This window comes from Argiope bruennichi, chromosome X1 (assembly GCF_947563725.1).
Source record: "Argiope bruennichi chromosome X1, qqArgBrue1.1, whole genome shotgun sequence".
Taxonomy (NCBI): domain Eukaryota; kingdom Metazoa; phylum Arthropoda; class Arachnida; order Araneae; family Araneidae; genus Argiope; species Argiope bruennichi.
The window spans coordinates 16,028,780-16,054,359 of record NC_079162.1 but is presented as its reverse complement, the minus strand read 5'-3'; the positions used below and the strand labels follow the sequence as shown (position 1 = coordinate 16,054,359).

Genomic DNA, 25,580 nt, shown 5'->3' with positions numbered 1-25,580 from the left:
AAAAGACTGAATCAGTCGCGGATTTAGTCATTTTGCGGCTTTGGCAGTACACATTATAAGATTTCTATTTTAGTTAATTTGTCATTATAGTTTCTCAGTTCCAGTTTACTTAACTAGTATTTTAATTCAGTTTACTTAATCAACATGTTAATGATTTTTATTAATTAAAAACTCATGACAGTGCGGCATTCACGTTTGTACACTATTATTTAAGCAGACTCTCGATATATGATATATTGTTCATATACTGTAATGACAATGCGAACGAAATTAGAAAGTTGGTTTGCATTTCTATTTTATTCAGTATCAGTGTATAGTTATTCTTTTTCAAAATACTTTACTGGTGAATTTTTATTACATTATCAAATCACTAATTTTTAATTTTCTTTTGAATGCATTAGTTTTGTTCAATTCAGTCTCCCTCTTTTTTACGGAATTCGATAAGAAATTTTAATTGGAACTTGTTTTTAAATTTCTCTTCTTGAGTTGTATTTAATTTGCAGCATATGGTCACGTTTTTGCAGAAGTCCATGAATTGGGACTTTACAGAAATATTTATACACGTTAGTTTGGCTTTCTAATAAGCTTTCTACAAAATGCTTATTAAGGAATTAAAGAAGGGATTTCATTTCCCTCATCTTACAAAGTCCTTAGGCATTTCATCTATTTTTTAATGTCTTCTAAACTCAAAGTGTAGATCTAGATGGTGAAAATTTAGCCCTAAAACATTGACTAAAAATGAAAAATACACACTCTGAAAATGTTGGGAATTTCATCAGTAATGTAAATTTAAAAAAAAAAAAATAAAAAAAAAATAAACTTTGAAGATTCTGATTATTATGCATATATTTTATGATATTGTTTCGAATCTGTAATATTGCTTCCCAGCACGTTTAGTTCCATCGTAGGAAAAATCGTTTTACGATCAGCTCTATTGGATGCCGAATCAATGACCCCCGGACGTGGCGACTTTGGTGACAAAATGGGTGATACTAGAATCTTCAAGAATTTTGGCGCTAGAAGAAATAGGAGCTGAGATATGCTTGGTTTTCCGAGAATCTTCTCTTCCCGGAAAATATAAAAGGCTGGCTGGCAGTCCGAGCCGAAGACAGTCGTCGAGAGGTTTAGAGTCACATAGCGAATCTACGGCGAATTATTTGGATCAGTCCAGGGATGCGCAATCGTTGAATGGAGCTCAAGCGATTGGTGAATAGAGCTGCGAACCGAATCCTCAGCTTATTATATAAACAACATCGAGTCGTGTGAGCAGTAACCAGTTGTGTAGTAGTGAGTTGGCAGTTGGATACAGCTAAAGCGAGGAGACAGTGGAGAATTGTAGGAATTTGGAGAAACCGTAAAGAGTAGCTACGAAGATTTTCTCCTCCTGTTGAATTCTATCTGGCCGCTTTGTGTGCTGTGATTGTTAGCTACCGATTAATGCTAAGTGTATTGCTTTGTTTTGTCGTTTGTGTTTTCGTGTCAATAAACATCGTCATTTGTTATTGAGGCCTGTTGATTGTATGTTACACCATACACCCACTACAATCGAACCCGTTGAAGTTATGATTTTCCGTAATAATATAAAAAAAAATTAAGGGAAAAATAAAAATGTTATGCTAATCAAGCCAGATGAAAACATATTATCTGGAAAATACTAATCCCAAATTAGATATACTATTTTGAAATGAGTGCTCATAGAACCTACTAGCTCTTATTGTACCAAAAACAACTTATTTGATTAGATTTAACTATCAGAGTTTCGTTTTTTATTTAATGTAAAATGTTATAAATTTGGATGGATTACAAAACAGAAATGTAATAAGCGAATTTGTTAACATTCTTACATTGTTCTTGCATCCATTTTTGTAAATTTTGATGTTTGTATGCAAGACATTTACTGTGAATTTTGTAGGTGTATTGTTTTTTTTTGTTTTTGTTTTTTTGTTTTCGTTTTTTTTTTTTCAGAAATAAAAATCTAATGCGACTTAGAAAGTTTAATTTAAAAAAAACATATATTTTATATTCACACGATCTGTGGCGAACCCAGAAGATTGCTGTGGGGTTGCAGCACCCCAGAGCTAATCAAAAGAATTATTCATTTTTATTATACTTCATTTTTTATACTTAATCTCATATATATATATAGTATATAAAATTATTCTAAAGATAATTTTCTAATCATTCGATCTCCGGCTTTACTGTAATTTTAGCTTTTATGTTGCACGGGTTATTCTCGTTCTCTCGAAACCCAAAGTCTGAGTCGACAAATTTTTTTCTAAAATTATATACGCTCAGAATATTTTCTCATGTTCTCTTTTTCATGTTTTGTGTCTTCCTATGCAGCCCGCTACAGCCTTCTTACCTAGACAAAAACATCCTAACAATAGCTAAAAATTGTATTATTTCGATGAAATTATGAAGAATTAAATGTTATAGAAGGCAAAAACTGTTTCTTCAAAGCGTTGCATATGCACATATATATAATATTAAAATGAGGCAGAATTGTTTTCTGGCTTTCATGCTTGGAAGTTTTTCCGCTTTTGTAGTCATAAACGGCAAGTTGGTTTTATTGAATCCGAGTCGTATTTATTTCTCTCATTTCCGGATCCCCTAATTGCAATAAAATCAGAATGGGATTTTACTTTATGAAAATATTCTATCTTCCTTTTTGATATGTGGCGCAGGAAACATTAACGATTTTGACATATTGTTGGAATTTTACGAAGATGACCTTGAAAATGGCACCTACATCACTACTGAACTAATTAGTAAATGTTGAGTATTTGTTATGAAAAAGACAATTGAATGAATTTCTTTCAATCGTCTACCCCACCCAAATATCGACTATCGGATGAATGTTTTACTATAGGTTCTCTACTATAACGTAAGAAGATTAAAGACGTAGTTGAAGAATCAACAGGTGAAAATAAACTTACCACCTTGGTACTTATGAATACACTAGCTTTTACCCGCGACTTCGTTCGTGTGGAAATTTTGATGTGTATGTATGAGAACTGACGGTCTGATTAACACTTAGCAGTGTTTGTCTAAAATCGCCTGAGAGCAAAACGGCAAAGCCGTCCATCACCGCCTGATTGCCGCGGATGTCCTGCAAACTGCTGTTTAACGCCTCTAATGCATGCTTGTGCGACATTGTACACTCGTCCCATACTATTAACTTGCACTGCTGCAAAAAGACTCCCCGGTCGTTGTTTTCGGTGATGTTGCATGTTGGGGTATGTTCGCTTGTAAGATTAAGCTGCAATTTGAAAACGGAATGTTCAATATGGCCACTGTTAAGCAAAGTTGCAGCAATGCCCGAGGAAGATACAGCCAGAGCTATATTTCGGTCCTTGCGGAGTTGGGCTAGCAGGAGATTCAGCGCAAACGTCTTACCCGTACCCTCTGGTGCGTCAAGAAAGAATAATCCCTCCTCTCCACTATTTATTCGGTTCAGAATCGTTTCGTAGATTTGACGCTGCTCGGAAAGTAATCGTGGTATCATTTCATTGGCCTGCTCTTCTAAAACCGCGGTGTCGCAGTTTAGCTCCTTCACAACTTCGCTTGATAATTCCCCTCTTCGCTGCGGTGGGGGTAGGCCGATATCAATGAGACATTTTCCAAATATGGAAGTCATTTTATCCTCAATCGATATCAAAGCTTCCTTAATGATTAGGTTATTGTGAGTGCCATCCAGCCTATGCACGATAACTTTTGATAAAGCGTCCTTGTATTTGTCCCACAGCTGGAGGGGATTTGAAGCCCGCAAGTGCTCACTAAAATTGCAAACAGGTCTTCTAGCTACTTTCATAGCAAGAGCTTTATTACTCCTCTTCGAAAGATTAGATTTGCGTTTTCTGGGCATTTCGAAAAACTATCAATTAATAACAAATCAAAAAAAAAAAAAAATAAATAAATAAAAAAAAAAAAACAACCTAAAAACCGATGTACTTAAAACTATAAGCATATGCGAAAAATATATAATTAACATAAATATTATTTAGTTACAAAAAAAAAAAACACAACTAACCTAAAAACAATTGATTTACATTGTAACCTGAAATAAAACAAAACAGCGAGTCCGTATTTCCTTAAAATCAAGTCAAGTCTATTTTATTTATTGATCGAGATTGAGATAGCTACAACAGTATAATACACATAATTTTTTAACTTTTAATTAAAATGAAAACACAGTTGTCAACAATTAAAACACACTGCGCATGCGTGAATTTTCAACGCCAGTTTGGGTAACGCAATGCAGATTAGAAATTTTTAATTTCCTTTAATCTGTTTCATTTTAATTTGAAAGTACTTCAGAAGGAATCCGAAAGATCGATTAATTAACAATGTTTAATTTTAAATGCATCAAACACCAAGAAAATAAACGGAATCCTTTGACATAATCGGTCGAAAATATATTAAGCCTAACCTCATTAATGGGGGGGGGGAACTGAAGCCTTACTCATTTTTGGCGGGGAACTTAGTTTTTAATTAATAAAAAATTAACCACTCAATTAACCGGAATAATTAGTAGCCTATGTCCTATTCCAGACTATAATCTATCTCTGTGCTAAATTTCATCCAATTCCGTTCAACCGTTCTGGCGTGATTGACTAAAAAACATCCATCCATCCAAACTTTCACATTTATAATAGTTGTATAGATATAGAAAATACTCATGAAATGCTTTGTAAGTTACACCGTAAGAACCGTTGTATGGATATTATAATTTGCTCTCATTTTCTGACTATAAAGTTTAATGTCAAAGTATTTTTGTTCTAAGATTTTGTATTAAACAAAACTTGATATTACTTTGTATATATATCAGCATCGTCAGATCTTTAAAATATTATTTTTTATGTTTTGTTTTCTAAATCTCCTATTTATAAATTTATGGTAATAGATTAAGAATATACACCTTTGTACATTAAAATAAAATTTTAGAGACATTATTTCGGTGCAAAAATTTCATGACTGGCCCAAATTATAGATTCTTCACTGCACACGATATTCAAAGAGAATTTTCTTTTTATAACTACTAATAGATAAAGTAACGGTCATACTCCTTGTTATAATGCAATGAATGAAAAGAATGCAATGGATGATTTTCGTCGCAACAATAAAACCCCATGCATTGGTAATAGCTTCATCTTAGAAACCTGGAATACAGATGCCGGAAGTAATGTTCATCAAAGCTGATATTGAATAACTGGTTTGAAGATAATTTTCCTGCTTTTTATTCCGAATGTGGAATCTTTTTCTTTTAATTGTATTTATTTTTATATTCCTCCTGAAACTAATTCAGCCATCTATTTTATTGGATCTCGCTTTTTATAGTGCCAAAAAAAAAAAAAATGCTTTCTATTCTTTCACGTTAATTTGGCTATGTGTGATGTGCAATATCAACAGTAATGCCATTCAAATTAGATATTAACTACAATGTTCTCATCACATCATCTTATTGCATGAAGATAGATAGCTAAACTAAAACTTAAAAAGGAAGGAAGCTATATAGATTTAACGCAAAAGCATATTTTTAAAAACTTCAATGATATATTCGTAGTTGCACATTTCTTTCTATGGTTTGTGGTTCCTGTAATAGGATTCGAGCTGAGAGCTGCAATGTCTCAAAGTTCGTATAAAAATTAATGGTATTTTTTTTTTCTTTTTTTCTGTGATATTTTGTATGCTGTATACATGGTCTGTCTGTATTTCAGATGAATACATTTGCAGGAAAGATTTAAAAACATAGTTGATATTTTAGTTATTTTATAATTTAAAACCATGTCTTTTGGACGTTAACTAATGGCATCTAAAATTCGACGCATGATTAAAGTTTTATTGCCAAAACCACAAATCAAGTTTTATATGTCTACCTTGATGCATCTCTAAGCAATTCCATTTGAGCACTCAGTAATCAACTAACTAAATAGTAGTTAACCGTTTAACAGATCTGGCCCAAAATTTGATACAGTTTTATCTTTAAACCATATGCCAAATTCCATACATCTGACCTGTTTAAAGCTATTGTGTTCGCATGCACGTGGTAGGATAGATGAACGTAATAATTTTCCTTTTTCAAATTTAGTCAAAAGATACAACATTTTTGGTGTAAAGACTAAATATGAAATTTTAACAACTATAATTTTTGAATTTCCATTTTCACGGACAGGTGCATGTAATTTGAAATAATTTTTTTACTTTTATTTCGGGTAGATCTAAAACATGAAGTTTTAAGTTAATTCACAGGATCAAATTATTAGAAAATTACAAGGCATTTTCTTGTATAATTCTTATGTGAGTAAATTTTAAAATACAAACGAACTAAGAATTAAATTCTGGTGAAGGGTAGAGGGGTAAAAATGTTAATTCTGATGATTATTTCATCACTTTAAATCTCATCTTTATGTAGTCATTTAAACCAGAAGAAGTCAACTGAATTTTCTTCTATGAAATCAATCGTTATTTGTATAAGTTAAAATCATAAATTTACTTATTCTGTTGATGTAATTAAAATATTATCGAAGTATGTTTAAAACCAATGTGTTATTTTTTTATTATAAACAAAAAATATTTCTCAGCTTTAAGATTTTTGTCTGATTGGCAATTTTTTCTATTTCAAAATTAAATCTGTTCCTTTAAATAAAGGCTGATAAATTCATGGTCTTAAAATACCTTTATGCGAAATAATTTTTACCAATGAAGTAAGATTATTCTAAAAAACATTGAAATCAAGGCTTTTCATTCATAGTAATAATTTATGGTCATTATTGAAATGTCTAAGACGGAATCAACCGTAGAGGCAAATTCGAAAATATTTTTTAAAGTAATGAAATGCTTGAATTTTCAATTTAATTAAATTCATATGCTAGAATTTGAAAATGGATGATCCTATTAAGGATCTGACCCATCTGAGTAGGTTTCTTTAATTTTTTGAATCTCAGCAAGATAAAACGGAGGAAATATGTATTTTTCTTTTTTGCAATATGAGATTTACTTAATTAGTGAGTCTTTGGTGGGTTGTCTCATTTTAGGCGGAGTTTTAAGCGAACAAAATTGATTATATCTGAAGAACTAATACGAATTTTGAGACTAAATTTGATATCCATACTACATACTCAATCGAATTATTGAAAACCTCGATTTCAGTAAAGGGAAAATTTCGAGTTTGTAATTCATTGTTTTAATTAACTAGGATAATCAGTTATTTCTTTCTAAATAAATCTGACCTGCCCAGCAATTTCCAACAACAGGCGGTAATAAATAACAAGGTTACAGAGGTGTCCCATTATTTTTGTTGAGGACTCACCTTTTTGTCAATCAATGATTTCTGTGCTTATTCCTTTGCTTTCCCTCCAAAAACTCTGCGGCCGCATATTTGTTATTTTTACCCTTTCAACGTCATTTTTTACTCTTTCTATGTTATTGCATTTTTTGTTCGTTTGTATGTGATATGTTTGGTGATATGTTTTGTCACCCTTCTATATATATTACTGGATCTAAAATATATTATGTATAATCTTTCTTTACGTTATATCATTGTAGAGAAGAAAATATTGTTTTAGTTATTTCAAATAATGATGAAATTTTCTTTTTGTTAATTGCTATAATTTTGAAGCTTAAATTAATATCGATTGAAGATAATTGCTGTTGAATAATATATAATTACTTTCAGATGTCAGTAATGAAGGTCATTTAAGTCATGGACTTTTGAGTGATGGATCTAAATTTCATGTCAAAAAAACGAAAGAAGAATTGCGAGCTTTATGGAAGAAAGCTATACTTGAGCAAATTTTATTGATAAGAATGGATAAGGAAAATATGAAACTTCAAGGTAAAGTGATTTTGTTTTATATTCGCTTGTATGTAGCATTTCTTTTAAGCAATTTCATGTATTATTTGAATTAAGCTTCGTTATTAAAGACGGGGTATATTTATAATATGTGTCTATATATCTACCATCAGTGAATCTTCGCTGATGGCGGATAAGAACATTTCCCGAATAATTGGATAACCGATATATTGTTCGTTTCAAAATCACATGCTATTACTTTTGGATTAGCCTACTCCGCAGAGGAATGATGTATAATGAGCAAGAGAACTTTACCGATGTATTTTGTTTGACGGATTTTTCTCCTATTCTGTTCTAATATTGATTTTTGTTTTGTTTTTGAGTTTTATTATTTGTTTTAACTCGAAACTATGTAATGTTTTTCTATAGTGTTTGCTTAAAAAAATTAACATCTCCATTACTGGTAAAACTAAAACAAATTGATGTACACACACACACACACACACACACACACACACACACACACACACACACACACACACACACAAAAAAAAAAAAAAAAAAAAAACCCGGAGAATTTGTTTTTTTAAACTTTTCTGGAGAGATCTAGAATGTTCCATATTTAAGGAACAATTGATTTTAAAAGTTCGATTGCAATGACTTTTCTCAATTCAAAGAAAGTATAAAATTAAATCTCTCTGAAAATGCCGCAATATACAGTGAAATCTCTCTGAGCTGTCACTGCTCCGTTCCGAGAAAATTTGGTCGCTTTGAAGAGTTTTTTACAATTGAAGATAATTGCTATAATACATAATATGAACAAATCTGACACATTTAAAATAAAGTTTGAGACTTAACTTACATAAAGAGAAAATAGTACTTTATTTAATGCGCTCTTATTTTATTTTATTTTTTTACATTTTATTGAAAAAAATGATGTAATATGATTCTGTTTTAGTTTGTTTTTTTGCGCTTCTCAGAAGCAACGATTCTTTCAACGTTTCTTTCAGTTTAAAAAATAAATCTCTAACCAGTTCGTTTCCAATTGACTTCGTCTATTTTCCTCAATGTCGCTTGAGTTGAAAGTTTATCTGGATTAGAATTACAAATGGTATCAGAAAATTCCTCGCCAAAAACAAGAGTCAGCGCCTGAAAGGCACAATAAATTCATAAAAAAAATTTAATGCACTAAATATTAATTAATTTGAATCAATCTTAAATTAATTTTAGATCTAATTAAATGCAGGTAAAAATTGCTTACCTTCGATAGACTCGTCAACTAAAAGTCGTTCCTCCCAATCGAAACTTCCATCAAAGCTGGAAGTATTCAGAAGCGTACTCTATTCCAGCAAGTTTTGTCAGTTCTGCTAATTGATCTTCCGCCGTTGATTCGTCGAATAAATCCAATTGTCTCTCGATTTTTCTGCTACTGATTCCACAGCTAACGAAACATTTAGCGATTATTTCTTGACATTTGAGATTTTAATCCGTCAAGAGCATCTCCGACAGAAATTTTCTTTGAAAGTTTGCTAGCACTTTCGCTTCCATCCATACATGCAATGACATGTCGCAGAGTGCATTGTCTGTATTCCATTTTGAAACATTTTATAACACTATGATCCAAGGACTGAAGTTTTGATGTTGTATATGGCTGTAGAAGTAACAGTTTAACATTTGTCAGCTTATTTCCGTGTACATGACACTCTGCACTGTCCAACACAAGGAGAACTTTCCTATTTTGATTCCTCTTTTTTTTTTTTTTTTTTTTTCCCTCGGAGTTTAGTAGACATTCTTCAAAAATGGATGATATGATCTATTTTTAAAGGTTATTCATACCATTAAAATCTTAATGAAATAAACTGAATTATAAGTGCTTTTTTCAGTGGTAAGAGAGCTGTAATGAATATAACTAGTTGCCTTAAAATTTGAATACTTACCCTAATTTGTCATGTAGCTTCCGTATCCAAAATATCGATAAATATCAAACTAATATTGTGTATACATTATTGCTAAAATATAATTTTCTGTTAAAAGTTTCGTAATACTTATTATTTTCCTCCTGAAAAATTTTGTAGAACTTTTTATCTCATTGTATTGTTCTATATTAATAAGGTTTGGTTATTTTCTTTATAGTTAATCAAGATGCTGTTTGTCATAAGCGTATGAAACTTAATTATGAAGAAATTACTCCATGCATCAAAACTACTATTCAAGAGTGGGACGAAATTCTTAATGACCCCAAGCGCAATGAGCGTATGGATAAAGGGCGATTAATGGAAATGGTGAAAAAAGGTATCGGATATTATTATCTATCCCTTATATTTTTCAGATTCCAATCATATCAATAAAGATATACAGGGTTAGCAAAAAATAAGTTACCCACTTCAGAGGACTCTAAAAGGCGCTCTTTTGGTCCAAATAAGATAAAATTTGAACTACAGATTATTTAGATGATGCGCTTTACATTTATTAAGAAAAAATAATACAAAAATTCACCAATAGATGGCGCTGCAACACAAATTGCATTTATTTGCATATATTGAATATGTCGTATTTATTGCATATGTCGATTACCATTTTTCTTTGGATAAAAAGAAGGCGGATTCTACATGAAGTTTAGTTTCTTCTCTGTTCGTCATGCCTACATTGCAAGAAAAAGCACTTGTGAAATTGTTCTACCAGGACCAACAACACTCAGTCGCAGCTCTAAAGAAATTTCGTGGCATGAAGCAGATGCAAAGAGGTCCAATGTCTCCAGGTATCCTATTCAAGATGATGCAGAAATTTGAAAAAAACTGGGCAACTTAGCATTCTTCCAGGTAGAGGACGAAAAAATTTCGTCTTCCGGCGTGGAAAATGTTGCGACCGCGCTCGTTGAAGCCAGTGGTCAGTCGCCGCATTATAATGTGGCTTTGCCAGTTGTTTCCCGTGTTCTGGATATGCCGTATTCAACTGTACGAAAAATCGTATGGCAGATTTTGCAATTTTATCGATACAAAATCAAGTTTATGCACCAGTTGCAGGACGGGGACTTAAAGATAAGTAAAACTTTTGCACTTCAGTTCCTTGCTCGAATGGTGCTTGACACAACTTGGCCATGGAACATTCTGGGGAGTGACGAGGCCCACTTTTGCCTCAATGGACAAGTTAATCCCCACAACTGTCGAATTTGGGCAGAGGAAAACCCTCATGTTATCCAGGAACAGCCCTTTCATTCTGAAAAAATGACAGTATGGTGTGGTTTTACAGTTAGCTACCTTTATCTCTGGACCGTATTTCTTTGAAGAGATAGCTTCAAATGGAATCCAAACCTGTTCCGTCACAGGACAACGGGACCATAATATGCTGAGGGATTTTGTAATAGCAACTCTTCTACACCGTGGATGTCTTCAAGACATCATTTTCATGCAGGATGGTGCACCACCTCATATTGATCGTCGTGTAAAGCGATTGTTAATACAGCATTTCACAGAAGCACGAGTAATCTGTCGTTATTTCCCAATAGCATGGTCTCCTCACTCGCCGTTCATTACCCCTTGTGACTGTTGGTTGTGGCGTTATTTGAAGAACAATATCTACCTTCAAAGGCCATCATCTCTACCAGATCTGAAGGACAACATTCGGCGCCATATTCTTAATATTCCAGCGGACTCACTCCGGTCATCTATAGAAAATATGGTTCTCCGATTAGAACATATTGTTGAAAATAAAGGAGGACATATTCAACAATTTTAACATTACTTTATTTAAGAATTATAAACCATATTAAATGGTTTTATAAGTATTACAACGCCACCTAACGGTGAATTTTTGTACTAATTTTTTTAAAGTTAATAAATGTAAAGCGCATCATCTCAATAATCTGTAGTTCAAATTTTATCTCATTTGGATCAGTAGAACGCATTTTAGAGCCCTCTGAAGTGGGTAACTTATTTCTTGCTAACCCTGTACATATTTAAATTTTAAGTAAATTCCAAAAAGAATAAATGCAAGTGTTTTAAAAGAATTTTTTGATTCTAAGAATTGAGAAATGAAGTTTCAATTTAGAGGATATTGATAAATTTAAATGAATTTCTGTATTTAATTTTTTGACTATCTCGTCTCAGAGGAAAGATTTTGATATATTTAGCTTTAGGAATTGTGGTATCAATTTTTATTTTTATGTATGTTGATGAAAATCAGAGAAAGAGATTGTAAAGTATGAGGTCATTTAAATAATAACTTTTTAATGAACATTTTTGAATAGTTTGAACATGTCTTGATGCTTTAATGGTATGGTTTATTTTATCCACTGGCAATGATGTACCGATTAGAGTATAGATGAGTATAAAGTAGGAAGGGAGTATAGATATTCAGGCACCAGCCCTAGGGGGCGCAATGGGGCAAAACATTAGTATATTAATGCCACATTTTGATTAGAAATATAATGTGTCGAAAAAAAAATTATGTCCTGAACTTTATTTGCTCTTGCTAAACCACCTCTGTCGAGTGGGGGCAAAGAAAATCATATTATGCTTCAGTTAATTTTTATCCTCACTACGCCTCTGCCAATTGGTCAGTCAGATTTCCAATATTTTTTTTTTAATTTAATACATTAAATTACTGTATTAAGTACTATATTTTTGAATTAAATATTTTGTATTAATTCAGCTTTTTAAAAACAAAATAGGAGTTCCGCGTCACAGGAGAGGAGAAATTTGGCAGTATTTAACACAACAATCTCAAGACGTTTGGTGTGGCTCTAGTAAGGATCTTCAATCAAACGAGACATATGACGAACTTTTGAAGCAGCTTACATCTCATCAACATTCTATCTTAATCGACATCGGTAAGTAAATGTTATTAACATTTATTAATATTTTATTTTATTCGAGGTGGATACCATTGGTGGGTGACTTATATTGATGTGTTGAATTAGGATTGTGTTGTAAGGCTTCTTGTATGATTCGTTCTTTTAATTGTCTTCTCAAATGTTTTATGGCCAAAACTCATCGCTTTCTTTTCTGTTTACGAGTTTTCTGCAAAATCTGTGCAAGCAATTTAACTTTTTAATAGTCCTTGCTTAAATATTTTAGTATATATGTTTCTTTGAGATTTTTCTTGTAGCTACATTATTTTACATTATATTTTTATAAAGTGTGCAATATTTTAATTGTAATCAACTTGTTCATTGTAATTATTAAAAAGATAATTATTCTTGTGGATGATTTTTTTTCTTAATTTTCCGTTCTGTAATTTTTTTAGAAAAAATCAGAAATTTAAACTGTTTGTTAAATAAATTTTTTATTTGTTATTAATGGATTTATTCATAGTAAGAATATCATATTTTATAATCATTAAACAAATGAGTCTTCGTCTTTATTCGTACTACAAATTTCATTTCAAACTGTACTTTGATGTCTGTCCGCACCCTTCGGATACATTTTAAACTCTTTGAAGCTGCTCACACACCAAAGAAGTTTCTGAGAGTCATAAAGCACGTTCTGGTTTCTCTTTTCAAAAACCAGTTTTTACCGCCGAAAAATGTTAAGGGAAGTTTCAAGCACGCTAGAAAAAGCTCACCGAAAATTTTGCTCCTCAAAGGCTGACCAATCATTTTCAACTTGCCTGATGACATCAGTGGCGTGTAATGAAGAATTCAACGCTTTTTCTGAATTTAGAGCTGTAATAAATGTTGAACTATTAGTATAGTATATGAATTCACAAAGACCTTTTTTATTAAAATTTTTATTTGAAATGAGTTTTTATGTGATTAAATTTGCAATATTTATCTATTTTTATTAATATTGTGAATAAATTACTAAGTTTCAATTACCTTCTTTTTTACACATTTTTTCTGTGAAATTTGTAAGAATATTTAATAGATGGAGAAAGAAAGATTTTTATGTAGATTCTAGTTGTATAAATTCTTAAAAATTTACTAACTTCAGATAAAAAAAATCGATTTCTTATGTTCAAAAAATAGGTTAATTAGAGTTATTGCTGGAATAGCGTTCCAAAATTAAGCGGCACTTGATTTTAATTTTGAATAAATTTTGAGTACATAGTTGTCGTAATTTAGATGAAATTACCAAATTAAATTACATTGAAAATATCGTTAAAAATATTAGGCCTTTTTGTTGTTGCCTACTTAACCTATTTATTATATCTTATAATACTTTTACCATGAGCATGAAAATTTAATCTTTAATCACATTATATCTAAACATTTTGTGCGAAATGAAAATTAGTTTGAATTCAAACTTTAGCTATTATTTTACAAAGCTAAGTACTTTTTAAAAGTCATAGATGGAAGGAAAGCCTAATTTCAAGAGTACCGACAAAATGTACAACCAGGTTTGCGAATGAAAGACCTGCAAAAATACAAGCTCAAGTAAAGCAATGTATGATCATCTTAAAAGCTATGAAAACATTGCGGGACTTTCATTTTATAGTAGTTCAGTTTGAATATTTATTTCTCCGCCTCGTGTATACTAGGTTATTTCATATGAAGAGTTGGTCACATTTGGAAGCTCAAGGAAATTTCGGTAGTGTGATTTTAATTTAAAAGTATCAAAATGGCCTTGTCGTTGTAAAAGTATTGTTATTCATGTTGGTGGAAATTCGAAATAAAAATTAATTACTTCTACTGAGATTGTGGAATTAAGTTGTGAATTATCAAACAAAAGCTAGAGAAATATTAAGTAAAAGCAAAATTAAATCATTGGAGTAAATAAAAGTTAATATTTTTCTTAATCTCAATTTATTTATTTTTTAAACTTACTTTTTCTACAAGATCGATTTGACTAATTTCGAAATTTTTCGTTCCTATCTGCCTTTAATTGCAACTGTTCTATTAACACTTTCTGTTTAAATGGTTCTGAAAAAGGTAAGTTATATGGTGAATAAACTGAAAGGATATTGCTTGAAACACTGGTAACTTTGAATTAGAAAAATAGATATCTTTATTATTCTAATTAAATTTCATTCAACTAAATATTATTTCATGTATTTTAATTGATTGAAAACAACTCGGTCCTTAATATTCTTCAAGTTCTATGCTCAGTAAAATATATTCAAATGACTATTTTTTCACTTGAAGAATTTTTTATGGTTTGAGTTTAATTTTGCAATACTGGACATTAGATCTTTCACTAATTTTAATATTTTTAATTCTGACCATTTTCCTTATAATTCATAAAATTTTGTTGCTCAATAAGAAAGAATTAAGATCATAATATGCATTAAAGAATTTCTTATATATTATCTGAGAAATTTACCTTTATTTCTGACAATGCTGAAGAGATGGCATTTCTTATTTCAGGTTAATATGTTGAATAAGTTTCAAACATTTATACTTTTTTATCCTGTAAAACTTATTATTTAAAGATGCATTCTTAACTTTTAGTAAAGCAAACAATCAACTTGTGGATTCATTATGATAACGTCAATCATCACTTGTTCACACAAATAGTTTTGAATTTTATGTGCTTTTAGTCTCGTTTTATATAAAAACTCGAAGATTAGATGTGCGCTTGCTATTATTATATGAAATTAATGTCGAAGTTTGTGGTAGCGGTTACCTTTATACTTTAATATTTTTTCCCTTCACTTCTGCCCGATTTATTGACTACTTTGAATACATCATTTATTCTGGTTACCGAATTCCCAGATTTTTTTATTTTTTTTATGTTTGAAATATAATTTTTTGATGCATTATATGCATGTAAAAATTATTATGACAAGTTAAGTTTTGGAAAATATTTATCCAAAAACTTAATGTTTAAGGAGGGACTCAAGTCTGTATCTAGTGTCTAACTTTCAGGACTTTTAAAGTTTCTTATACTAGCTGGGAAATGAAACGCATATTCTGTGGAGCTTAAGAATACATTTTATTCTTACTTTAATTTGCTGTTTCATATTTAATTTAGAATACTATATTTTTTAATGAATATTTTATGGTTGTGATTGTTAGTAACATTCTTAATGTCCATTTACCTTTTCTCCCCACTAGTTGAAGAATATTTCCAGGAAAATGTATGAAAATACACGTAGCTGTTATTGAGATATTAGATTTATATAGCAAATATACGTTATTTAATTCTAATAACTTGTTTATTTCTTTCTTTATATTTATGTGCATAATTATGCTCTTGTAAAATAGCTTTTATGAACGTCTGAGAAAGGTTCTGAAGACGTAAGTCTTATTTTTTTTTTTATTACATTTATAATTTCTCGATGCCCTTTTTATCTTTTTTTAGAAGTTTAAATAAATGCAGTTCAAATAGTAAAAGAAAATTTCTGCAGTTGCATTTGAATTAAAGAATAATCAAATATTCATTAACATATTTTAAAATGTTTTACAATGTTTACTGTAAATTTTTATCAACATTTACTCAGTTGGTAATTAAGAAGGTAGATCCTATATATTATCTTTCTATCTAAACGTATCTATTGTTAATGCTGTAGATTTTTCTGGCTGTTGAAGATATTATTATTTTATATTTAATTTCTGGAAACTGGGTTTGTTTCCATCTAAACTTTCAAGAAAGCTTTTTTTGTTTATCCTGGAAATATAATTTATTACAGAGACTGTGTGTTTAACACACATATAAATGTTAATTATTTACTCTACTCCTAAATTTTAATATTGCACATTCAGACATTGACCGATATTTTAATCCTGTATTATATTTGTTTCAAAAATTTCAGAATGAATACAGATATCTTGGACAAATTTTTGTTGGTGAAGAATTTGTGAAATATTAGGCAAAACGTACCTATTCTTTGGCAAATTAGTAGTATTGTATTCTAAATGTGCAGGTAAAAAAAAAAAAAAAAAAATCGAATCCACATCAGATGCGTATCGTGGTTTTTCTGTTTATGTTTTCGTAATAATGGTAACATCACTGAAAAATCACAGTGCTATCTGTGATTTCATGAAACTCATTCTACTATTCTGTTACAACATAATTTCTGTTGGGCATACAAATACTATATACACTACATTTCGTTTGATCAATGTGAAATGTACAAAAGTATAGCAAAAATTGGAATTTTAACATAACCGTTTCAATATAACGGCAGCCGTCATTATTTACTGTTAAGTGAGAAAAATATACTTAATGTGTTTCACTATCTTATAATTCTGTGGTTATAATGTCCGGCTATATAATTATTAATAATAAATCATTCTTTTTGCCCACTCAATCCATATCTACTCTGAATTTCAGCTAGTATATTTCCTTTAGATCTTATGTCGTATTTTTATTTCTTGGAAACAAAGTATATGACAATGAGAAAGTTTTGTAATCATCACAAATATCTTGAAATCGAATTTCTTGAACTCGATGATTGAGTGGAAGATGCACTTAGTGACGTAAGGCCGCGGTGGCCTGGTGGTAAGGTCTCGGCTTTGGAACCGGAGGGTTTCAGGTTCGTGACCCGATTCCACCGAAGAACCGTCGTGTACGGGGGTCTGTTGCACGTTAAATCCGTCATGACCAAATGTCCTCCCGCTGGTGTGGTGTGGTGTGGAGAGGGGGGTGCCAGCTCAGGTGTCGTCCTCGTCATCTGACCGTGGTTCAAAATTACGAGGTCCGTCCCAAAATAGCCCTAGTGTTGCTTCAAAAGGGACGTTAATATAACCAAAACCAAAACCAAAAAACCAAAAAAAGCACTTAGTGACGTATACTTACATCATTAATTAGTAGTTTAGGCACTCATTTGCTCGATAATTTGGAATTTAATTAATTTTAGCTGGAAAACTTGATGAATAACTAGGAGAACTTCAGCGAATGTGTATTTCTCATTCTGATTAAAAAAATAATTAAGATTCTTTGTTATCAGGTAATCAAAGTTTTTCCTATGCAAAATTTGACAGTTATAAATGTGTAAAGTTGGGAAATTTTATTGGCCCGTGGTGCCATTTCATTACAAACTAGTGTATAACTTATGCAAAAACAAATAAACTATTTATAAATATAAAAAGTGACAGAAAAAGAGAATAAATAGATTGTTCTTAAAATAACATATCAATTTATTTAGAATTCGCATTGGGTTGTAGGTATCTACTTTAAACAGATGTTTTTGAAGGAAGTTTCTGCTTATAAGTAAAAATTTTTTTTAATTGAATATATTTCCTAGCATATAATTATTACAAATGTATTGGAGAAGGTTTCAAAATGTGATAAATATGACGAATCGAAATTAAAATTTTTAGCTTTTTTCCCCCCTTGTTTATGTGTTTTGCAATTTTTAAGTCAGTTATAAAGAAATTTCTGATTTTCTTTTGGAGTGAATATTTAAATGTTTTTTTTTTGTGTGTATTCTTGCTTAAAGATTTTTTTATCGTTATGTTTAAGTCAACTTTTGAGTTCACTGGGAAGTTTTAATATAAATAGTAATATGAGAACAAAAATAGAACATATTCTTCAGCATAGTTATATCAGATGTTTTTTATTTCAACAAGTGAATATGCAAGTTTTTAGATACCATACCATGTGAAGCTAAGATTTATCCTTATACTAGCATTTTTTTTCAGGCCTCGCCTGAGATAGATTTAAATTGATTCTTTACTGATTATAATTAATTTATTTCGACTGAGTGTACACAATATTTTTAGCCTTTCGATCTCTTGCTTTTGAAGTACCTCGAAATAGATACTTCGAGGATGTGCCGCCTATGACTTTCTGGTAAAAATTGGAATTTCTCAAATTAGAAATAAAATGAAGAATTTTTTCTTCAAATAAAAACCAGTTACTTGATCTCAAAGAATCTTGTTAGACTGTCTTCAGTTGCTTCAGCCAGTATTCGATTATGATTTGCAAGTGCATTATGAGAATTCCTTTGCTCTCGTTATTCCTTACTTTTTCAGTTGTTCTCAATTTTAAAATTCACAAATATTGTAATTCTTATCAGTCTTTCCTTTCTTCAAAAATCTCATGATTTCATCCCATAGTTTATTATCTATTTTTACCTTATTATCTATTTTTATTATTTATTGAGTGGACGAAGAAATATCATGCTTTGCAATTGCTAAGTCACTGAAGACGATAGTGGGCAAAAAAATCATTGTGGCGTTTGCGACAGTTATTTTGGTACATCACCGGATAAAATATTTTTTTTTCTTGAACATTTATAAATATTCTAAGAGATTTAAGAAAAGTCGATGACTGATTATGTCTTTTCTTTAAGCTGAATGATAAATTTACTCAATTTTCTTCTGCAGTATCATTCTTGTATCTCTTAGATCGTTAAATTATATGCAATTCAGATCTCTACTTCTCTCCCCCCCCCTCTCTTGTACTATCACTGCTTTAAATGCAAGGTGAAATCTGTGTCTTTTTCTTTTTTCATTGATAAAAATAATTTTGGAAATTTAAGAAAGTCACTTATTGGTTTGGACATTGTCTTAACCAATTAAACAACTAAAAACTAGGTAGCACAATTTTTTCTACAAACTTAGTAAATCAGTTTTTTTTTTTTTTTTTTTTTACCCCTGCCGCGTTTTTTGTTTTCGGTGTTCAACAGGAACCCAATTCAATAATGACCACACGCACTCCATTGAGTTTGTTATACATTATTTTTAAAATTAGTTTTGAAGGGCGTTTTAAAAATTTTTTATAAAATATACCACAATGAAATTAATATCATTTAAATCATTAATAAATTTATATCATCATAAAAATTAATATCATTAATAAATTAATTAATTAATATCATTTACTACTTATTAAGATGGAGTAAGAATAATTTTTGTGCGAAAAATCTTTCCGAAATTACTGCCAAAAAAGCGATGGAAATTATTTTAATATTCGCTATTTCATTAAATATTTTAATAATTAATTTTGAAGGTTGAAAACAGCACATTTGACCTATAAATGCACCCATGAAAAGCATGGGGCTGTTTCACGTCGATACCGTTCACTGTTTTGGAAGAATTCTTGTGACTGATAGATAGAGCGCATTAGGTATTTTCTACTTTAAATTATAGGTATAAAGATAAATATTTGTATATTTTTTTTTTAACAAATTAAAATTTTTTGTATGATCTTGATAAAACTCGGCGCACACGCTCTTCAAAAATCAATCAGTAAATAAATAAATGAAGGAAGAAGAAGATCCTTTCCAATTTGAAGTCCGAAAGTTAATTAAACAGTGCTCAGGTCTTTTGATGTTTGCGAACTATATCTTCCGAAAATATTATCTCACAAAAATAAATGTTATACTGTCTTCAAACTCAAAAATATTTTTTTAACAATATACATTTTATTTCCGTTCAGTTTTTTCTCTAATTTTAAAAAAAGTGAAAATTTAGTTTGATACATAATCTGTAACACTATTTTTATGGTTATGGTAAAAATCAAACTAAGTTTTTCCTTGATCAAACTAGTCATTCGCATTCTTTTGCCACAACATTATTTTCATTGTAGGAGTTTTACTTCTGCTTTCATTTCGTTGTATATGCACTTCTTAATTAGAATGCGCTGCAATTTGCAGTAGGCTGATTTCACTACATTCATATTTTTCAATCTTATCAAATTACAATTTGAAAATTTAAATAAACGCATTCCATATTAATAGTTTAATAGCCAGAAAAGTGAATACTCTTTACATACCGGCTGGTGTAAAATATCAGTAAAAAAATAATTCATTTAATTCTTTATAGAATTCATTTTTTTTTCATTCATTGAAATGCAGTAAAGAAGAATGTGTGACATTGAAATACAGTAAATGTGTTGGAAATAGAAAGTATTTCAAATAACAAACAGCTGATATTAATAATTGATATTATAATATTAATCATATATAAATATAATAATATATAATTAAGATATGTAAGATGCTTATTAGTGGTTTCTTTTTATATCCTTTTAGTAGACTTAATTTTTAAAAAATCTAAATATTATTGATACTGCAAGGGGCAATTAATTAAAACAATTATACTAAAGGCAATAACAAGAAAGTGTCAAAATAAGATTCTACTATATATTATTCCAGAATTATTGCAAATTACATTTTTACTTAACTAACAAAAATTGAGAACAGAATTCAGTTATGTAGGATGTAAATAAGTGGTTATAATATCCAAAATAAGAAATTTAAGTTTTGTTCAAAAAATAATGGAAGGGTTCTTCTTCTTTCTATTATAAATAATTATTATAACTTGTAGCTACAAAAATGTATAACAACAGATACCAAGTTTTTGTTCTGTACTTTTTTATATAATACATTACATAGAAGTTGAAATAAAACACTTTTTGTTTTAACATATTGTCATGGAGAATATTTTCCAATATTTTTTAAAAGTTCTATTTACACAATTCATATAGTTGTTATACAAAATGCAAATATTCGTATTATTTTTGAAATATTATGAATATTTCAGAAAAAAAATGTGAATATCTATAGAGGACATTTTCATATATGAAAGTTGCAGAATATATGATATTTTGGGAGCTGAAAGTTTTTGATGTGAATGGATAGGTTTATGCCTTTGCATCTTACTTTCTATGGTATAAATGTATGAATTAATCAAAAATCCAATTTAACTAGTTAATGCACGGAAAAGTTATAAATGAACTATTTTTTCAAATGTAGGGAATTCAATAGTAAAATGACAATCCCCTAAAATTTTTGCCAGATCATTATTTTCCCGTTGAATAGTCCTTTGACAGAAAGGAGCATAAAAATATTCTGAACATCCTGGTTGGCGTTTTTTTCTATGTAATCTATTTATTTTACGCATTTCAAAAGACGTAATTCGTCGATCACTGAAAGTTTGCCTCAAGTATAATTCTGTTTTCCTTCATTAGAGCTATTTTTAATTTAATTTTGGCTTAAAAAAAAGCTGAAATAGGACGTGACTCTCAAGTGATATATATATTTTTTTAATTCAGTTGCGAGAACTTGTGTTATTTGTGGTTCTTACGATTTTTTTTTTTTTTTCAATGACATATAGGAATATTTGAGCATATGCAACCGATTGAAACGTGAGAAAAGAATTTAATTTAAATATTTACAAATATATAGTGTACGGTTGTGTTTATTCTCAGATGTCCAGCAGTACATTTCACTCTGCAAAAAAGGGCTTTTGAATTATAATAAATAAATATGAGATTACAAAACAAACGTAACCAAAAAATTTGTTTTATTAAAAAAAATAGGATAAATCAGCTCATAATGATACTAATCCTAATGTTATTTGTGCTCCTGAATTCGCCTTTTTAGATACATTTTATCAAACTTTTATACTATATAGTGCAAATTTAATTTTCTTGATAAGCTACTATTCACTCTAAAGACATTTTTTTTTGTATCTATTGTCTTTTAATTTGCTTTTGTTTTCAACTCTGGTAAAATATAATTTATTTTGTTTAAATTTCACACAGTATTTACGCAATGTTTTTAAAATTTTAACCCCTTTTTTGCTACCGCGATCCTGTTTATCTACCAAAAGATAGGCCAACGTGACTCTTGCGCCATTAAACCCAACGAACCAGTCTATAAAGATTATAAATCTTTGAAACATATTCTAAACCATTGTAGTGCATATATAATTTTGAACAACTCGAAATATACAGAAACTTTTTTTGCTTGTACATTTTTCGCTGATAAAATGCATAGAATTATTATCAATATATTCATTTCGCAAAATACGTCAGTTCGCGAAATGTACTGTTGCAGTTGTAATAATGTTTACTGGATCGATGCATACAGTTTTTTTTTTTAAACAAAAACCCGACACATATTTTCCAGATTTATTTTCAAACATATTATTGCAACATATAATTGTGTTGAAGGAAGTAGACGCTGGAGGACACTTTTTTTACTGTTAAAGAATTTTGAGAACAAGTGGAATAGCAAAGTATTACTGATATACATATAAACTTCAGGTCAAAATAATTGCGTTTGGTAATACAGTACTTGTGATATACTGCAATACACTTAACCTAAAGCAACGATATCTTCTGTCTTCAAAACTGTTGGTGACTGTGGTGACAAAACTTTTATGCCTAACAGCGTCCAGGACCCAACTATTTATATATGCATAGTAAATCTAACCATATCTCTGGTGAAACATAAAAAAGCTGCTAATAGGGAGAAGAATCGCAAAAATTACTTCTCAAAGAACCCCCCAAGATATTTCATACCTCGTCAGGAGGCACATCATCTTCTACGAGATAGGGGACTGGCCCTGTGGAAATTTTTTTGTTCTGAATACCATTTACCTTTCTTTCTCTAAATGTGAGTACACATTGGATCTTTGATTGAATCAAGTTTTGAGGCTGTTATTTTCTGATTGTGAAATATGCATTATTTTATTATATCAGCATGAGTCAAACATAAATTAATAATTAATACTGTATAAGATACAATAGCAAATTTTGTCATATGTATTGTGTGTGTGGGGGGGGGGTCATCTCCAATCAAGCACATTTTAGCGGGAATATCTCTATCCTATCGATGGTGCATTTTTTTCACATATTCTGTAAATTAAGAGCTTTTTAAATATTGTATTTTTTTTTAAACAAATTTCCCATCCCTCAAATGATGTTGAAATTATACTAAGTTGATTCATAGAGCATTCCATCTTCATTTTTTTTTAAATAATACCTTGTAATAGATTTTTTTACTAATTCTGCCCCAAGATAGTGCTAACTAGTTTTAATATGTGTTGTGGAATCTTGTAGTGCTTTCATGTACGGACTAAAAATACGTAAAATCATTTGAGCTAATAAGGAATGCTTTTTGAGTTTCGCATTTAATGAGTTTTGGTTAATATAACAGCATTACTCAGAATTTAAATACTTTCGGGTTTAATATTTTAATATAAAGCTAATCTTATAGAAATTAATATAATGCGCAGAAACATTTTATTGTGCCATACCACTTGTTTGACTACTCTTGGACTTTGGTCACTTATCGTTTGAAACTGAAGGGTATAATAGTTCGTTCTTCCCTTTCATTTTGGCACCATTAAATAACTACTTTAAATCAATAAAATTTTAAAAGATATGAAAATGAATAGTGGCTGAATGATTAGAGCCTTACTGTGTTATTGTATTTCAAAATCGTCTATGTTAAATTTTAAAAAAAATTAATAAGAGTTCAAAAACATTACATACAAAAGAATTTGGTATCACTGAATAGGTGAAATTTTGAATGTTAAGATGGTATTAAAACATAGTGACGTAATTTGGTTCGAAGTTACGGCGTAAAAAAATTGCAATATATATATATATATATATATATATATATATATATCCAATTTCTAATTATTTGAATATTTAATTTTAGCACTTAGAAAAGTTATTTGAATTCTTTCTATTGTCCTAAAGAATAAATGGTCAAAATTGGCCTAGTCATTTAGGAGATGTGGAACAACACACGTGATCACAATAACCTTTATTTATATTAACATTATATTAGAAAGGGGGGAATACGCTGCTCTGCGAGTTTGGGTTTCCCTACCCCACCTGTCTGCCGGTTCTGAAAACAATGCTCCATCAAGTTTCTCCCTTCTCCAATGTTGTAGATTTGTAAAAGCTGAATAATAGATTCTAATTTTTGTTTCGTTCATTAAAAGCTCATATGTTGAGCATATTTTAAAAATTCTTTCGAAAAGCAGCTTGTTTTTCTTTCTTTCTTTCTTTCTTTTTTTTTTTCTTTTTTTTTTTCGCTAGAAGGAGATAAGTAAAACCCACTTGTTTTCACGAATGTCTTACCTCCTCCTCATAATTACGTTGAATATAAATTATAACTTTTATTCTAACCTAAATTTGAAGGGAAAGTATTTGGTATATTATCTCGTACTCTCATAGATATTTAATCAGTGCTACTCCAGTATGCAGAGATAAAGCCAAAACAATTTTCCTTATTCTCTTTTGAATAGCAGTTCCTCAAACGAGAATCTGTCGAACTGTAGTGTCGTCTTGTTATTAAAAAAAATAATAGCTTGTGTCATCTTTTTTTGAACTTAAACATTCTTTTGCCTAACTATGCCAATTTTTTTTTTCTGGTAGAGCATTTCAAATGTGAGTATAAATGAAATGAGTTTTTATTTTGGAATTCTGAAGATTTAATTTGTTGAATTATTTCAAATTAGAAAGTGTGCCAACGATATAATGCAATCAAGAAACAAAAAAAAATGTATTTCATTAAATCATTGGAAATTATTTTCAAATAAGTTGAAAGAAGAAGGAAAAAAACACACATTTATGATTTGTAAATAATTTTAGGTTTTCCTAAATCGAGATGGGGAAATAGTATGGTTAGAATTGAGTGCAATAATTAATGACATACTAAGAATAAGTTGCAATCAAAATATAAAACAATTTTAAAACCCTGATCGCCATGAGAAGTTTATGGTTACAGTAAATGCCAGTCGTAATATTGTTATTTCGTTCCCTCTCCAAATATGATTTTTATAAGCTATCTGAGATCACTAATGCTGTGCCGTCCTGGCACTCATAAAGACAAACGTCCGTTCATCCATTATTCCCCGCCCCCCGACAGCTTCGCCACAAGAGGGTATACACCACTGTTTTTTTTTTTTTTTTTTCAAAGAACGTTCTACTCTGTGAATGCAAATTGCATATTTCCTTATTCTGCATTTAACTTTTTAACTATCCGCTAGATGGCAACACCTGTTCTACAGTGTGATTGATCTAGGGGAAAAAGCGTATCTTGAATTCAAGAAATATCCCCCCTTCTTTCGTGTATTCTTAGGATTCTGACATATTCCTTTGCAAAATGTTTATAATTTTTTTAAATCCCTAGTTTCTTTGAAAATGTAATTCTAAAT

At 30.1% G+C, this 25,580-nt stretch overlaps 1 protein-coding gene across 3 annotated transcripts in view; it reads left to right on the top strand.

Annotated features, from left to right (window-relative positions):
- Positions 1-25,580, top strand: part of LOC129958152 (TBC1 domain family member 4-like) — a 172,881-nt gene that overhangs the window by 76,066 nt on the left and 71,235 nt on the right. For all 3 annotated transcript variants that reach the window (XM_056070382.1, XM_056070384.1, XM_056070383.1), the window contains 3 exons: positions 7,676-7,834; positions 9,926-10,084; positions 12,462-12,620. In XM_056070382.1, the coding sequence (XP_055926357.1) occupies positions 7,676-7,834; positions 9,926-10,084; positions 12,462-12,620 (477 nt within the window). The remainder of the gene's footprint in view (positions 1-7,675; positions 7,835-9,925; positions 10,085-12,461; positions 12,621-25,580) is intronic.